At 37.5% G+C, this 19,103-nt stretch overlaps 1 protein-coding gene across 1 annotated transcript; it reads right to left on the bottom strand.

The window, feature by feature from the left end:
* Positions 1-7,605: 7,605 nt before the first annotated feature.
* LOC136711977 (epidermal differentiation-specific protein-like) lies at positions 7,606-8,236 on the bottom strand. The gene is made up of 2 exons (XM_066688606.1): positions 8,000-8,236; positions 7,606-7,857 (listed from the first exon to the last, which is right to left on the bottom strand). Exons 1-2 carry the CDS (start codon positions 8,234-8,236, stop codon positions 7,606-7,608), a joined length of 489 nt encoding a protein of 162 aa, XP_066544703.1.
* Between the last annotated feature and the right edge of the window lie 10,867 nt (positions 8,237-19,103).

The raw sequence follows: 19,103 nt of genomic DNA, 5'->3' as shown, positions 1-19,103 counted from the left end.
GGTGGGGTCTTCTGCTGTTGTAGCCCATCCGCCTCAAGGTTGTACGTGTTGTGGCTTCACAAATGCTTTGCTGCATACCTCGGTTGTAACGAGTGGTTATTTCGGTCACAGTTGCTCTTCTATCAGCTTGAATCAGTCGGCCCATTCTCCTCTGACCTCTAGCATCAACAAGGCATTTTCGCCCACAGGACTGCCGCATACTGGATGTTTTTCCCTTTTCACACCATTCTTTGTAAACCCTAGAAATGGTTGTGCGTGAAAATCCCAGTAACTGAGCAGATTGTGAAATACTCAGACCGGCCCGTCTGGCACCAACAACCATGCCACGCTCAAAATTGCTTAAATCACCTTTCTTTCCCATTCAGACATTCAGTTTGGAGTTCAGCAGATTGTCTTGACCAGGACCACACCCCTAAATGCATTGAAGCAACTGCCATGTGATTGGTTGGTTAGATAATTGCATTAATGAGAAATTGAACAGGTGTTCCTAATAATCCTTTAGGTGAGTGTGTATATATATATATATATATATATATATATATATATATATATATATATATATTCGGTTATAATGTTTTATGATACTGTTTTAATAACTTAAAAAATAAGAAAAATAAAAGTTTTAAATACATATATATTTTCATTTAGGTTATATTGTTTTATGATACTGTTTCAGTATATAAAAAAATTAAGAAAAATTAAAGTTTTAAATACTTATATATTTTTAAGGTTATATTGTTTTATGGAACTGTTTTAGTAAATTACAAAATAAGAAAATAAAAGTTTTATGTATTTTAGGTTATAATGTTTTATGATACTGTTTTAGTAAATAAAAATAGAATAAGATTTTTTTTTTACATTTTAGGTTATATTGTTTTATGATACTGTTTTAGTAAATTAAAAACTAAAAAGAGAATAACAAAATAAAGTTTTAACTTAAAAAAAATATTCACCCAGGGTGGGGTTTGAACCCATGCGGACATACGTCCTTGCGTTTTTAGTTCATATGTTTTATGATTAGGCTTAAGATGATACTGTGGTAGCAAAATTAAAAGATACGAAATGTATAGACTTACTTATAATATATTGCATCTCATTATATTTATCAATAGACACTAAAGACAAATACACCACTTTTCTTAGAGAACAACAATGAAGCACTATTTGTGAATACTCATATGTATAAAATAATATATAATATATGTATTTATAATATTATTTGTTTGTGCTCAAGTGTATAGAATTAATAATATATATATATATATATATATATATATATATATATATATATATATATATATATATATATATATATATATATATATACACACACACACACACACACAATGGTGTCTTTTATTGTGACAAACAAACATTTTACAACATGGAACATAGTCAGAAGTAGAAAATATATTCAAAAAAATGTTGTACAGATACTTGTAATCATTAATTTCTGATTCACAACACCAACATTTGTAAAATGCAATCAGTCTTCAGGAAACACATACAGCAGACTAAAATAAGCACAACGTTGTATTTATATGACCCAAGACTGCATTTTACTAAACTCTGAAACCCTGAAAAATCACTACGTTTTGTAAAATGGCTTATTTCACTGACACAGAACCAAATAGGCTCACCCTCAACATAGTCCAACACTTACACAAAATATCATGTAAACTTAAAGGTTTACCAGTAGCACAGGGGTATTATTAATCTATTCATGCAACTTTTAGACACTTGTCTAATACAGAGCCAACAACGGCATTGAGAGCGGGTAGCAGGGCTTAGACAATGCTGTGCGCTGGGATTTAAAATGACTCTGTAGGCCAGGGCTTCAAAACCCCATTTTAACATGGTCAAATTTGCCTCCAACCCCTAAAATACTAAGACATGTTTTTTGTATCATATGTATCATGTTGTATTACTATGAACATTAATGTTGGTTATACTTTTGATATAAGGTGTTAAACATAATGTTATCATATTAATATATACAAACAACAAATACTATATAGTAATAATAATAATAATAATAATAATAATAATAATAATAATAATAATAATAATAATAATTCAAAAACATTAAACAATCATATTTTTAATTACAAAATAATATATAAAATAATAATTTAATAATAACATTAAACATTTTTAAACATATTAAACAAAACTCACCCTGACTTTGTCACAACCGCAGGATGGGGAACCCCTGCTGTCGACCCTCATCCACTCTGTCATTAGTTTGTAGGTGACTTGTGACACAAGGGCAGAAACATGAAAACTCAGTCTTGGTGGGTGTTTCTGTCCAGTGGTCTGAACTGATACAACTTTCTACTACATTTCATATTCTATTAAAATAGAACACATGAGTAGTTCATAAAAAAGTGTTAAATCTGCTCCTCTTATGAGTGTCTCTACAGCCCCGCATTGCTCCCTTGCATTGCAGAGCATGACAGGTGCTCTTCACATTGAAATTCACATTCATGTTGATGTAGGACTCGTCAACACAAAACTGTACAAAAATACATGAAATACGTAAACAATACAAACATTAAGAAAAGAATCCACTTTCAATCTGACATTTCACAGTATAGAAATTAAATCAGTTTGAATTACCTCATGGCTTTCCTCAGGCTTGGTGCCAGGCCCGGTCTTGCCCTCAGCGGCAGAACCGAGCGCTCTGTGTAAGATTCAGAGTATCGTTCAGCTGTGAGCGGCGGAGAGGGGAAAGGGAGATGCACAGCAGGCAGGGTGTCTGTGAGACGGGTCTCTGTCCTGCTTGTCCTGCAGAGCCTCTCTTATCTGAAATGGCACTGGACACACCCAAAGCAGCAACGCCCCCAGACAGCAGCTCCTTAAGAGAGGACACTGTCAAATCTAACATTCAGTAAAAAGCCACTGTTTTGACCATTTTCAGTTGAATTAATCCTCAGCATCAAATGCATTGAGACCGTACACAGCTTTCAGATGACTTGTACTTTAAGATATGTTGTATATTTAGGATACCCTGTCATTGCTTGAATAAAATGTTATTTTATGAGAGCAGTAAGAAAAAGGGGGAACAAAGATATATAATTTAATTAATAATTTTAAGCACTCTTGCAATTAGAAATAACTAAGATGAAGGCCTAAACTGGCTATCTAGTAACTGTTTAAAAATAAATGGTTTTCTGTGAGTGTGCTAAAGAATTAAACTTCTCATGTCTGTCATTACAGTGAACTAACTGGAATACGTAGTATACACCTAACAATTGCTTAGAATGAAATGCTTTTCTTTATGAAATGTAAGATGAGTGCTCAGAACAATTAGACATCTATATTTCAACCCGGGCTTGATTATGTTCACACTTTATGGCTGTGCTTTGCCATTAATCCAGATTTCACCTTGTTCTCTATGGGTTGGTTTCACAGAGCTTGATTAGCACTAGTTTAAGTACATTACTCAGAATATGGCACTCACCATTGTTTGGTATACAGAATGATTTAGGCTGAAGGACAATAAACCATTGGTATATAGTACTATACTAGGTTAGCAAAAGTAATGTACCCATGTACATAAACAACTTACAGTCTGAATTAAACCTTCTTGGCTCTGTCTCACATGTACCAACTTTTAAAATCTCAATTTGACTTACTAGTAAAAGTTACAAAGTGAGAGGGATTTAACCAAAGACAAAGAACTGTCTATTTTTTTAATTAAACCTTAATCATTTTTGCCATTATCAATAAGTGAGCACATTGCCACCGCTTAGTCAGAAATGGTTTTATTTAAAGTGACTTTTGCCTTTACAGAAAACTATGTTGAAGACCTAAAATGTGCACATAACAGAAATATTTACACAGAAATGTGTTTCCGTAGGAGACTAGTGAAGTAAAGGCTTAAAATTTATAATAATAACACAAAAGAAATGTGTCAATATTAGGCTCTTAAAGGGAACTGTATAGAAACAACGCATTTGTGCTATTAAAATAAGTAAACTGTGTGGCAATAATGCTAAATATATAGTTAACAGCGAACCTGGGACTAGGAAGCTGTGGGGCATTAGTTATCCTGCTGATGGGGTTTTTGTTTCTTTTGTTTTTGTTTATTTTTTGGACTGAGTTTTGTTAGAAACTGTTATTCCTTATGGACATTTTTAAAATCAATGACTATGAATAAACTGTACGTTTTTCTGGACACCACCTTTTTTGCTTGTCTGCACACCTGTTCCTATTTTTTTTAACATCTGACCCTTGGTCAACAACACTATCTATCTATCTATCTATCTATCTATCTATCTATCTATCTATCTAGTGGATTGGTGTACAGTGTTTTTGTTGATTTGAACTTGTGAATAAAGTGCTTATTAAAACCTAAATCTATCTATCTATCTATCTATCTATCTATCTATCTATCTATCTATCTGTATAATCATTATTAGTAGTCTTTCTTTTCTACTTTTTTATTGTGATGTAGAAAAACCTCAAGATTATTATTCTCTGAAGAATGGTGCTTTGGGGTTTGTGTGTAGTAATTTGATTGGGCTTGTAATTTTTATGAACTGTGGTAAAAAGTAATAAAAACATGTTAATTATACTATGGTCAGTGTATATGTGTTTGTGTGCATAATGTACCATGCTAAACTACACTACACTTTATATTTTACAAAGTTTCCCCCCTATTTTTACCATGTTTTTACTATCAAAAAACTAAAAATAGAGACCGTAAATCGGGGCTGCAAACAACAGTTTTTATTTGCAGACAGCTTTCACAGGCACAACATTTGGTCTCTCTCCAAAGTACTTCCCTCCTGCAGGAACCAGCGCGCTCCTATACATCTCCCTGCCCCCATCACCGGCTCCCTCCAGTCAGGTGCCCCTACTGTTCGGTGGAGGGACTGCAGAGTGTTTGTGTCTGCCAGTCCTGTGGGTGGGCAGATTGTTCAAAGGCTTTAGTTTATTGAGTAGAAAATTATTGTAGCTTCTGGGATCCAGTTCCAGATCACTACAATATTTAAAAAATAATTTAACATTTAATTTTTTATAATGTTACCATGTTTTTTCCATGCTGTTACCTTGATTTTAACATATTTTCCTATGATTTCATCCTGATCAAACAAGTGTAAAGAAAATACACAGTGAAAGTAACACTTTGCCCCCTATCTGCTGCTTTCCAACCCCAAAGTTGAGGAACAACCTTCCCACTGAGGTCAGGACCCCACAGTCCCTGACCTCCTTCCTGCCCTGACTCTAGACACTCCTGATCAGACCGTACCTGTGCACTCCTGCTATGTTGCACTTTATAAACTCTGCTTCCTTCTGCTCCTGTGTACCGATGTGTTGTTGCCACTTCTATTGTTTCCTGTGACTTCTGCTCTGCCCCCTCCCTTTAGCATGTACCTTCACTGTATTGAGTCTGCATTTGTTATCTAATTGTTCTAGGATGTGTGCTTACTTTCTGATCTCCTTGCTGCTGTAATAACTATACTGCCTGGAGGGGAGGCAGCCATTAGGCCTGGGCCCTAAGCCGTGGACCCCCAGAGATTAATTTTCTCCTACATGCCATCCATAGGAGTGTTTGTTTTTCTCTCGTCTGTGCCGTATGGTTTATTACAGTTTCTTGTTTGCTTGAGCACATTTGTCCAAACATAATTCACACAGAGCCCTGAACTGAATCATTGAGAAAAGAAGAGTATGGTGGGATACATTGCATCACCATTCCTGGGTGGGTTGCAAACCATTCAGTACCCAGATGGGAGTGGTGGAAAGCAACATTGTCCCATATGATGAAGAAGCAGGACATGTCAAGTCTCACCAGCCCTCTCTCATCTGGTGGACATCACGAACTGTGAGGAGATGTTCTGTATCGTATACAGTTGTAGGGATGTGGTAAAGAACCCCACCGCTGGAGAGAGCGGCACACATGGTGATGTGTGCTCCCCTTCGCACATTCACAGCGGCCCTCTTACCAGTGCGGTTCCTCCCTCGACTCCTTACATTTGAAAGGTGGAAGGCGGCTTCACTCACATGCATTGCAGTAATGTATGTGGAGTTGCGTTGCCCAGCCTCTCTCATGGAAAGGCCATGATTGACAAAATGGTCAATATTTGTGGCACAAATTTAATCTGAAACAGTAGCTCTTTGTATTCCCCTTTGAGCTACTCCACCACCACACATCTGATCCCCTCTTCCTTTATGGGCAGCTCTACCTCTCCTTTGTCCTTGCCCTTGTGTGTGTACCTGCCATTGCCCTCACCCTCAGCCTCTTACTTGATCCATCCTTGCAAGCAGCTCAAATGTGAGCTCTTTTATGCATCAATAAGGACTGCTTGCTGAATGAACAATTGTGCAAAGAAGTTTTGCACACGTGCAGAAGAGGTTCACATTCATGGGAGTAATTTGTAGTTGATGTGACCAAATGTATTAATTTTGTTTGACATGATTTACTCAACTGAGTTTTGTGTCTTTTGTAGAGAGTTGTGTTTACTGTTTTACACAACAGTGTAAAGCATTGTGAGTGAAAGCAATGAAACATGACTTTCTGTTTTGCAAAAAAAATACAGTTGTGCTCATTAGGTTACAATGGAGGTCAAGTGAACCCCAGTTTCATTAAAAGTGTCTTAACAATCAAGAAAAACTGTAATGTTGTTTTATTTTATTCACTTATTTAAACTGTTAAAGGTCTATTGTAATTTGTATCTATTTACGTCTATTTGTCTTGACGGTATTACTGCACTTTTGTAATGCTTTGTTGTAAGTTATATGGTCTGTATTACTGCATTGTGACATCTCTCTATGATACAGGCTGCTGTTCTGTGCTGGTTGTGTGTGTGAGTGTGTGTGAGTGTGTGTGAGTGTGAGTGAGTGCGTGTGAGTGCGTGTTTGAGTGCGTGTGAGTGTGTGTGCATGAGTGTGTGTGTGTGTGTGAGTGTGTGCGTGTGAGTGCGTGTTTGAGTGTGTGTGAGTGTGAGTGAGTGTGTGTGAGTGTGTGTTTGAGTGCGTGTGAGTGTGTGTGTGTGTGTGAGTGTGTGCGTGTGAGTGTGAGTGAGTGCGTGTGAGTGTGTGTGTGAGTGTGAGTGAGTGCGTGTCTGTGTGTGTGTGTGTGCATAGACATGAACACAGGTTTTAATAACAGAACACGTTTGGTAGGAAATTGAATGCCACAGTAAACAGCCAGCTTATTTGAGGGGTTTGTTTTCTTGATTGTATTGATTGATTTATTATTGGGAATTTGTGAAGAAATACATGCTCATGAAAACATCAGTTCTCTGATTTAAAACATTTCAAGAACAAACTAGAAAGGCTGGTTAACTGAATTCCCTCAATAAGTATCAGGGCAATTCATGACACTCTAAAATCCACTGTTTGATTAATTGATGTATTGATTTATTCTGTTAGAAACATGTTTTAATCTTATCATTGTCAATTAAGTTGCAGTTGCTGTTGTAATAGCCCTGTTATGTTCCTAAACACTGCAGTTACAGAATTTCAGCTCAACTTTCTAAATGGTTGCCAGAGAAATCATTAATTTAAATAATTGTTTCTACTATAATGGCAGGACACTCACTATGGTGTTGGAGTGGTTTATCCCTCTCCTTCCTCGTCCTGCCTTTCTGCTCTGATCTACAGCTTCTCTTCCCTGTACTCAGTGGTGAGAGCGAGCCCAGACTGACACCTGTACTCCCCATACTCTGTCTTACTGCGCCCCCCCTGAGTGACAGTCAGCTGGACTGGCACCTTCACATCCACCTCCTTCCTCAGCACGTTCACAGTGATCTTGGTGTGAGGAGGGACTGTGGTTGGCAGGCTGACCTGGACCTTCTTCCTCTCGGTCTTGGTGTTGCTTCCTCCCTTTTCCACAGTGATTGAGTTGCTCTGACCAAAACGTGCTCCAGCGCTCACTACAGAAACTTGAACAGAGAAACTCACTCCCCAGTTTATCTCGCTAGTATATTCTGCCCCCGTAGTTTGAGTGCTCATACAGCGTGATCTGAGGGTCTGACAGATCCTCGGTCACCAGCTGCAGAGAGGAAAAGGTGTCATTCGCTTCCACAGTGGCGTAGTCTCCTTCCTCAAATATCCACTGGTGACCGCTGAAGTTTGTGTCTGCGTACAGCACCCAGGGCTGCCCGATCACCTTCAGGGAGGAGATGCAGTCATTTAAGTTAATGTCTATGAGGTTGGCAACATCAGAGGTGAACTCCTTGCTGATCCCCTTGAAGTCCTTATGCTGATAAACGATGATCTTGTTCATGGTGTGGGCGGGAGGCCGTGTCTCAGAGGACTGTGAGGACAGTGCAGTTAGACCTGAGAGAGAGTCTGTGAGCTGAGAGGAACAGAGGCTCCAATTATACTGTCCCTGTGAGGGAGGGTGCTGGGAGGAAGTGGGAGTGTAGAGGATGGTTCCAGATCCATCCTGATAAGCTAAAGCCATTGGGCATGTTAATAATTCACATTTTATTCACAGTACGGTTTGAAGTTATTCATTTAAAAATCAACAACTATGTGTTATATATTTGTGATGCACTTTCTGATCTGTTTAAGCTCTCCATTTCTTTATTTCCCAGTTTACTAAATTAGCTCTTTCAGAAAATAGGATTGTATGTAACTGGTGAGGCTAATTTAGTTAATCAGCCCTCATGTTTCACTGTGGTCAGCAAGCGTTTATATTGTGTATGCCAGGTCGCTTGATCAGTCTTGCCAGATGGAAGATTTTTTTCAAAGTGTATTTTTTTTCACAGATTTAACTTAAATCTTGTGCTTTTTTCCAGATTTAATATACATATATTAAATAAATACTTAACTAAATGCCAAATCTCAATTTTTGAAAAATAAATATTTATCGTTTGATTAAATATTTAGGTAAATTCTAAATATTGGCTTTTGCAAACTAAACATTTATCTTTGAAATGAATATTGAATAAATGTTAAATGTCTGAGTCACAAAATAAATATATAGCTTTTATATAAATGTAATCTATCGCATACTAAATCTAAATGCTAAATCTGACATACCCCTTGCTTTGCATTACTAGTACTCGTATTGTTTATTTTGATTTCCCCGATGCCTCCTTTCCTTTCGCTCTTAATGATGCATGCACATATTAGCTTTTACTATCTAGGATGTAGGACTTGTATTGTTTGCTGTATATGACCTATAAGCGTGTGTACAATGGAATTTGTAAATTGCATCATACTCTGAACTGTACTGTATCTCTGCACTTTGTATTGCTCTTAAAAGGATAAGGCCATGTGCCAAGAAATAAATAATAATAATAATAATAATACAAATAAAAATCTATTTGTTTTCTTTGGGATGTGTTTGTGGAAGATACATTAGAAAGGGAGGAGGGGTGAGAGAACATAGCTTGTCTTCAGCAATTTTCCTGCAGATATAATGTGAGCCAGTGAATTAGTTATTTTATTGTTGTTTTTTTGTTGGACATATTTTATTGTTTCAACATTTCGATTGCTTATCATTTTCTATGTGTGTATTTTTTAAGAAAGTATACATTTGCTGTTGTTTATTCATCTAATGTATAATTAATTCACTTGTAACATTGGTGTTAAAGACTTTTATAATTACAATAACATCTCATTGCTTTTCTTGGATGCTGGTCACCTTCTAGTGGTGATTGTCATGCTGTATCTGCTGTAAGTATTGTCATTTGTTTTAACAACTATTTTATTCTTGTTAGATGTGCAGGATATAAATTGTACTCGTGCCCCTACTTACTCTTATTTATTTAAGAGGGATTTGCTCCTGAGGGTTTGACATGGGAACCTCGCCTTACGTATAACTATTTCTTTGGGTGAAATTCCCAAGGTGCCGTAGTCTAACAAACAGTTACATGGCACATTTAGTTCTGTACTGGCATTTCCGGCACATCCACACATAGAAGCCATTATTTTGTAAGCTCAGGTTTACAAAGTTTACAACAAAACTGTTACTGACACATTATACATACATATAAAATACATTGTCATGCATACACGAGAAGAACTGAGAAACATTTCCAGGAGCCCTCCTGCTGTTTGGAAGCTTCTGGAAGCCGTGAGACGAGGCGGCTGTGGGATGCAGGAGCTCCTCTCATCTTTACAGCCTGTCAGGTGGATTAAGTCAACAGGCAGAACAATCCACTTCACAGCCCTTCTCACAGAGCTGCTCGAAGAAGCCATTCAGAGCTCTGCGAAACTGTGCTCGTGTCCACACTTATCTTTGCAAATTCTCAGGTGCCTCGCTGAGCAGCGTCGTTTATCTCTATTGTTATTCTTGGACAATTTAGTGGTTTTAAATAAGCTGTATCATTAACTATGGCTCACCTGTTACTCAGCTCATTGCCTGGGCAGATAAGGTTAGAGGTCATGAAGTAATCTGTCCCTCACTGGAAGGGCCAGGCGCTCATCACACACACAGCGCCGGGTGGCACTTACAGAGGAGCCCAGAGAGGCTGCACTGGAGGAGGGAGGCGAATGTTTTGTGCAACTGGGGTGTGCAACATAAATTGCTGTCAATAATTTTCTTTGGGTACATTATTATTATTTGAGTGTTCAGGTCCTTTCCTGCGTTTCAAATCCTAAACTTAAGTTAGCAGAGAATAAAAAAAGGTTTGATTAATAGTATTTTAGCGATCCTGGCTTTTGTATGTGTGTTGTTCGGGTGTTTTGGGGTTGTGTGGCTCCCCCTGTCTCCGGGGTGGTACAGCCGGGTAGTGGAGATTTGAGGGGAAAGGTTGATTTATTTGAAATCAAATTTGAAAGGAGGGGTGGATGGATCTTTGTAAAAAGCAAATTCCAGATTTAGAAAGCTACTCAAGGTGCTGGAACCCTCAAACCCTCCACTCCCGATGGCCAGCGAGAGGCCTCCTCCAGAGGGAAGAGCACAGCCAGCAGCACCGATCAAGAGCTTTCTGATCTCCTTGCTGCTGTAATAACTACACTGCCTGGAGGGGAGGCAACCATTAGGCCTGGGCCCTAAGCCGTGGACCCCCAGAGATTCATTTTCTCCTACATGCCATCCATAGGAGTTTTTAGTTTTTGTTTTTCTCTCTTCTGTGCCTAAATGGTTTATTTACTTAAATGTTCACTCACTTTAATCTAGATCATATAAAATGTTTACAGGACTATATTTTATTTTATTGTATTTATGTATTTTATTTTGCTGTACGTTTGTTGTATGTTTACCAGTCTGTAAAGCACTCTGTGGCTACCCTGCAAAGGGTGTTATACAAATATATTGATTGATTGATTGCTTGATATGGAAAGCTGCAAAGAGTTCTTCATTTTTATGTGACAACGGCTTGTGGTTTGCTGAGGACCTCTCTAAGGCCGATAGAGAGAAGGGCGCTGTTGTGGCCCGCAGCGGAGAAAGCTCATCAGGAGGGGAAGGCTGCTTATAATGTCGGGGGTCGAGCGTTCATCATTGGATCTGAAATAATTCATTTTTGTTGGTTTACCTTCATGCATACATCTGACCTTAATCACAATTATTGTTTAAACATTAAGCTGAACATATTATGTGAAGAGGAATACTTTTTTCCCTATCAAACTCCAATGACTTGTTTAATTTTATTGAATGCTTAATGATAACATTTTTTTGGCAGATTGATATATTTTTAGACTTTTTTCACACAAAACCTCTTACTTAAAAGGTTGTAGCTATAGTTCACTTGGTTCATGATTTCCTGAGATTTATATCTTCCTTATTACTCTTGTCATGACTCGGGGGGTTCAGTGTGAATGTGTGATCAACTACGCCACCTCAATTGGTTAGCGAGAGAGGAACTCGCAAACCCCCTATTAAATACTCTCCCAGCAGATTCAGAGGCGTCTTGCTCTCTTAGAGATGGTCGACATACAAGACCAAGTAGTTCGCAATAGTGATATGATTATTTAACTTCTGTTTCGTCAGGTAGTAGTTAAATGTTAAACGCAAAACATTGTTTTTATTTGCTAAACAGTTTTTAGTAAACTATATTTTTGCTAAACTGATTTGTTTTTGTTTTCAAGATCACATTCTAATACAAATGACTAATTTACAGAGATCCCAATGGGGTCATGATATTTGGCTTGCACATGGTTCAGAGCGCTCGGCTGGTGTTATTACGCTGCAAAACAGTTTTTCTGGGGAACTTTTGCAAACAGACTGTGATCCTTCTGGTCATTACCTCTGTCATGTAATAAGAATAAATCAGACCACTTTGATTATTATAATAATAATAATAATAATAATAATAATAATAATAATAATAATACTTATTATTATTATTATTATTATTATTATTATTATTAATAATAATAATGTTTATGGGTATAAGTCTAAAGTAGAGAATGATCATTTACTTGACTGTCTAGATATACTCATATTCTCCAATGGCCTTCCAAGTTTCCAAATTCTTTACTTTTATTAGGTGGGGATTTTAATATCACCTTAGATGACTTAATCGATGGCCTCCTAGACAACCCACTTCCAAAAATACAGTTTTTAAAGCATTTATACACAAGTTTGATTTAGTGCATGTATGGAGAAGGAAGTTTTCCACTGACTGATCATATACCTGGAATAATAAGCAAATACCAGATGGTCACGTATAGATTATTGGTTGGTTTCTAGTGTTTGTAAAGGATAGTGATGACTGTCATAAATTGTTACCCCTTACTGATCACAGAGAGATTTATATTAGTATTTGTCTTTCTACTTTTAATGATCCTACAACTTCATATTGGAAGCTTAATAATGCACTTTTAAAGTATGAGGATGTCCAGAAATAAGACCAATTATTATGCATTTTTGGAATAAAGCACAGACAGATAACTTATTTCGTAACAATTTGGAGCTCCTGAAATTTGAAATTGCAAAATATTTAAGAAAATATGGAAGCACTCTAGCAAGAACTAGGAGTTTGGAGGAAAGACATTAAAATTGAAATATGGAAATTACTTCTCTGTCTCATAAACCACCTGAAAGTTTATCAGCGGATGACAAAATTGAATTAAATCCAACAAAATAAGTTTGATGAAATTTATAAATTTAGGGCAGAAGGAGCTTTAATCAGATCTAGGAGAAGATGGCTTGAGGAAGGAGAACAAAATTCAGCCTTTTTTTTAGATTAGAGAAATATTATTTAAAAAATACCATCCAGCATTTGAAAGCTGATGGTCTAACTACTGTGCCAATTTTTACAGAAATGTGTACAGTTCCAAATATTGTGAGGAAACCACAACTTTTCCTAAACTCCCTTAACATACAACCAATCAGAATAAATGACAAATAGCTCTGTGATGATTCAATTAAAAGATGGGATTATATACTCCACTGAACATCTGAATGATACATCTCAACAGAATTCTATAAGATGTTTTCTAAGGAACTGGCCCCATTCCTTTAAGTTTTTGCAGAAAATAATATAAGAGTGGTCTTGAATCTAATTGACAACTCAGAATATATCTCTGATGCAAGTTTTATTCTTTTCCTGGCCTTCGATACAGTAGAACATCATTTTATTTTTCACTCTCTTAAAAAAATTGTTTTGGAGACTTTTTCTGTAAGGCTGTTAATACACTGTATATGAATGGAAATAGCTCTATTAAATGAAAACATGGCACATCCCCAGGATTTGATTTAAAACGTGGCATAAGACAAGGGTGCCTGATTTCTCCTTATCTTTTTCTAATTGCCACACTGCTTCTTACTGTACACATCAAAACAATCTCGATTGCAGATAAAGAAATCATTATTAGTCAATTAGCAGATGACACTACTCTTTTTAAGACATGCTGTTCAGATTAAAATTGCTCTCAATGTAATCCATGATTTTTCTAAAGCATCTGGTCTCTGCCTAAACTGAAACAAATGTGCCCTCAAAGATTATAAGCAAAGCTCTATATGTAATATACCAATTAAATAAATAGAATTTAGGAATTGTTATTTCTAAAGATCAAGAACCCAGGTCTACTCTGAACTTTAGTCCTATGATTGTAAAAACTCAAAGAAAATGAAACCACAACTTATCTCTGAATGGGAGAAATTTGCTTACTATGGTGCTTTAACTCTATATGTTGACAGTCATGTCTGTAGATGCCTTTCAATTTTTTATGGAAAAATAGAACCATTATATTAGAAAATGTGTGGTGATGAATACATGTGAATGTGCAGGGCTAAATGTTCTTGATTTTACAACCTTAAATAATACATTCAAGATCAATTGGATTAAACAATTTTTAAGGAATTCAATCTCAGCTTGGAATGTCATCCCTCACTGTTTTCTCCCATTGTAGGTGGCCTACAATGTATTTTACTTTGTAACAATTCCTTTAAAATTGTCCAATTTCCATAAACATGTGCTGTTAGTCTGGTCATTAATATATAAACACAATTTTTCCCCACATAATTATTTTACACGGAATAGATCCCTATTCTTTGATAAATGGTTTGACAATCATATGTTATTGGTGGGTCAACTGTTGCGAGGGGGTTGTTACTAAACACCGAGTTCCAGTAACACAGAGGGAGATTAAGAACATAAGACAGTCCAATTGAGAGAAGGCCATTCGCCCCATCGTGCTCGTTTGGTGTCCATTAATAACTAAGTGATCCAAGGATCCTATCCAGTCTGTTTTTGAATGTTCCCAAATTGTCTCTTCAGCCACATCGCTGGGGAGTTTGTTCAGATTGTGACGCATCTCTGTGTGAAGAAGTGTCTCCTGTTTTCTGTCTTGAATGCCTTGAAGCCCAATTTCCATTTGTGTCCCCGGGTGCGTGTGTCCCTGCTGATCTGGAAAAGCTTCTCTGGTTTGATGTGGTCGATGCCTTTCATGATTTTGAAGACTTGAATCAAGTCCCCACGTAGTCTCCTCTGTTCCAGGGTGAAAAGGTTCAGTTCCTCAGTCTCTCAGTAGGACATTCCCTTCAGACCTGGAATAAGTCTGGTTGCTCTCCTCTGAACTGCCTCTAGAGCAGCGATATCTTTCTTGAAGTGTGGAGCCCAGAACTGTCCACAGTATCCAGATGAGCTCTAACTAGTGCATTGTACAGTCTGAACATCACTGCCCTTGTTCTCAATTCTGCACTTTTGACAATATACCCTAGCATTGTGTTTGCCTTTTTTATTGCTTCCCCACACTGTTTGGATGGAGAAAGTGAGGAGTCCACATAGACTCCTAGGTCTTTCTCATGCGTTACTTCATCTAGTTCTATTCCTCCCATAGTGTAATTATAATGGACATTTTTGTTACCTGCATGTATTTCCTTGCACTTGTCCACATTGAATTTCATTTGCCAGGTGTCGCCCACAACTGAATATTATCTAAGTGCCTTTGAATAGCCTGTGCTGCCGAGATAGTATCTGCTGAGCCACCTATTTTAGTATCATCTGCAAATTTGACAAGTTTGCTAAATATCCCAGAGTCCAGATCATTAATATAGATTAGAAACAGCACAGGCCCTAGTACTGATCCCTGTGGAACTCCACTAACAACCTCACTCCAGTTAGAAGCGACTCCTCTAATCAACACCCTCTGTTTCCTAGACATCAACCAGTTCATAATCCATCTACTTACATTACCCTGAATGCCTACAGCTTCCAATCTGAGGATCAGTCTTTGGTGTGGAACCTTATTGTAGCGTAAGGTACACTTATACATTTCAGTTCAAGGAAGTGAATTTAAGTATCACCTTACCAAGAATCCTAGAATCTTGTAGAACTCAATTTCTGCAATAATTGGACACAGACACCAATTCCAAAGATATAAATTCTCAAATTTATTAAAAACAAGGATAAAATGTAGCACTACACTAGTTATACAAAAAGGGAAAAACTAATTCAAATTCACTGAAGATCAACAAATCAAAGACAAATCACTTCCGTGATCAAATCAAAGACCATGGAATCGCATATGATAACACACAAAATGTTACACAAAATTACAAACACATTGACTACAATACCGGTTAGTAAGACGAAGGTGAGTCTCTCATTAGTATTGTTAGTCGGACATTAAATAACTACGCAGGTTAGTATTTATGTCAAATAACTTCTCGTTATATATATATCAGTCTCATTTACGTTTAGGTGCCGAGAAAGATCCTATCATTTCTTGTTACCACAATTCTCCCTAATTGATTACTGTTCAATGATTAAGGATAGGCAGGGCCACCTATAATCTAGTGTCTATTAACTTGTGTCAATTTCAGAGTAAACAGTTAAACAGGAATGAGAAGATATTTCTCGCAGGGTTCATACAGCTTTTCAAAAGTCAAATTCAAGCATTTTTCAAGTACTTTCAAGGTACACGGTCAAATATTTTCCAACATCTCGCAGCCTTGGTAAACTAAACCTCCTCATCTAAAATGCACTTTGCTGCACTGAACTAAGCACCTGAAATTATAATTTCACCACACTATTAGATATTATTATGCTGTAACATCAAAAATGTTTCATGAGAGCCTTCATGTACACTTGGCATTGTGTTGTTATCTGGCTTAAATCAGGTTGATATTAAATCAATATAAATCAATCTTGCAATCAGTCACAATTAGTGAACACCAGTACACAGTAACTTCAGTTTGAATTAAAGATTTAGTGATTTAGTAATTGTTTTAAATATGCAAAACATATAAACTACATCAATACTTTTCTTTATTGAACTTCCATGTACATTTAACGAGCAAATGTAAAATAGAGCAAAACAAAGTTCTACGAGTCAATCATGTATATTCAGTGTATATGCTCACTTACTGTCAAAACAGCATCATGTTTATTCTCTTCAAAACAACCAAGTATAAGTTCCCTTATCCTTAACCTAGTAAACGGTGACGGTCTTTATGTTATTAATCTCCCTCAGCTATAAATACTTTGCATTAGTATCTGCTGGTCTCTGCTTTTTTATATTTTTAAATGGAATTACACATATAATAATTTAATACGAATACTAAACCATCAACATGTCCACATACCGACAATATACACTCACCTAAAGGATTATTAGGAACACCTGTTCAATTTCTCATTAATGCAATTATCTAACCAACCAATCACATGGCAGTTGCTTCAATGCATTTAGGGGTGTGGTCCTGGTCAAGACAATCTCCTGAACTCCAAACTGAATGTCTGAATGGGAAAGAAAGGTGATTTAAGAAATTTTGAGCGTGGCATGGTTGTTGGTGCCAGACGGGCCAGATTTCACAATCTGCTCAGTTACTGGGATTTTCACGCACAACCATTTCTAGGGTTTACAAAGAATGGTGTGAAAAGGGAAAAACATCCAGTATGCGGCAGTCCTGTGGGCGAAAATGCCTTGTTGATGCTAGAGGTCAGAGGAGAATGGGCCGACTGATTCAAGCTGATAGAAGAGCAAATTTGACTGAAATAACCACTCGTTACAACCGAGGTATGCAGCAAAGCATTTGTGAAGCCACAACACGTACAACCTTGAGGCGGATGGGCTACAACAGCAGAAGACCCCACCGGGTACCACTCATCTCCACTACAAATAGGAAAAAGAGGCTACAATTTGCACAAGCTCACCAAAATTGGACAGTTGAAGACTGGAAAAATGTTGCCTGGTCTGATGAGTCTCGATTTCTGTTGAGACATTCAGATAGTAGAGTCAGAATTTGGTGTAAACAGAATGAGAACATGGATCCATCATGCCTTGTTACCACTGTGCAGGCTGGTGGTGGTGGTGTAATGGTGTGGGGGATGTTTTCTTGGTACACTTTAGGCCCCTTAGTGCCAATTGGGACTTTTTTCTTCCCGAGCTCGTCTCCTGCGGAGGATCCACCATCCTGCACTGACGGCGCTGGGTTATCCTAGTCCAGGGGTAATCCTAGTCCAGGGAACCTGAAGGGTTTACTTCTGGTGAAGTGGTTGTACCTTAAAATAATATATATATATATATATATATATATATATATATTGACAAAATTCCAGCACTTTCAAGCACTTTATTCAAAATTCAAGCACTTTCACAACCTTGAAAATACCACCTTAAAATTCAAGCATTTTCAAGGATTTCAAGCACCCGTACGAACCCTGTTCTCTGTGTTTTATTTCTAAAATTGTCAAACAAAACAGTTTAATGCAACACACATTTATATTTAAGAAAACTAAATGATATTACACATTCTAGAGTTATGAATCACAGAATAACATTTCTAATTGATTTCTCAAATGTCATGAATCATGAACTCCAAACTGTTAAACTTATCTGAACTTCGTCGCAGAGAGGCCTCTCTGGCTTCGGGCTCAGATAACAGCACACGGCACGAGGTCCGTGTGGTTTGGAACAAAGGCAGTCCGGTTCGGCTTTGTCCAAGAACTTCCACTCAGTCGATGCACCTGGAAGTTGGGGTTTCGCGAAACAGAGTCTTTTCCAAACAGATTTTCCACTGGTTTGAAGGCTCCAAAGTTGTGCACAAAATCTTCTTTGTAAGCAGGGTTTCCACCGTAGTTACTTGAAGACAAAGTCTTTGAGGAAAGCAGGGCCCTGTTTGGTTCCAAGGGTCAAGTTTCTTAAGACTCAATAGCTATTTAAATGACTGACACTTTCGTATTGCAGTCGACTTATGGAGGTTGCCACAGAGAGAGACCGGAGAGTACAGGAGAGAGGCAGCCATCTTGTTGTTTGACTAGTTTCAGAATAGTCTTAGCATTGCTCATTTTGTTTTAAGTTTGCCTTAATTGACGTTAGCATTGTCTGTAGTTTGCCTAAATTGAAGTCAATTCAGTTCAGCTGTTGAGTTGGTGAAAGTAAACAGGTTGTAGAAGGGAGTTTCTGTCTAGGACTAGCAGGAATTCTGTTGCAGGAGGAGCCAGGTGGGGCCAGTTAGGTGTGAATTGGGGGCAGGTAGACAAAAGCTACTTAAAGCAGCTGTTGAGAAAGAGCTGTACTGTTTCTCGCTGACAAAAGTTAGGCAGTTGACTAGCAGCAGGAACCAAGAGAAGTATAAAGAGACAATAAAAAAAAAAGTAACATCTAGAAGCATGTGGCCACTACAGTATCAGGTTTGCAGAATGATTGCCTTCCTGGATGAACTCATCTTGGCTCAGCTTGTCGATCCGCGCTGTATTAGTGATATGGAAGAATTGGTCAATCAGCCCATGAGAGAGATGGTGTGCAGC

This window comes from Amia ocellicauda, chromosome 2 (assembly GCF_036373705.1).
Source record: "Amia ocellicauda isolate fAmiCal2 chromosome 2, fAmiCal2.hap1, whole genome shotgun sequence".
Classification (NCBI taxonomy): domain Eukaryota; kingdom Metazoa; phylum Chordata; class Actinopteri; order Amiiformes; family Amiidae; genus Amia; species Amia ocellicauda.
This window is presented reverse-complemented; position numbering and strand designations above follow the sequence as displayed.

Excerpts from the sequence above, each read along its gene's own strand:
- LOC136711977 (XM_066688606.1), bottom strand. The coding sequence starts at position 8,236 with ATGAACAAGATCATCGTTTATCAGCATAAGGACTTCAAGGGGATCAGC. Across the intron at positions 7,858-7,999 it reads CCTTTTCCTCTCTGCAGCTG|AGCAACTCAATCACTGTGGA; the intron begins GTGACCGAGGAT and ends CGTTTTGGTCAG.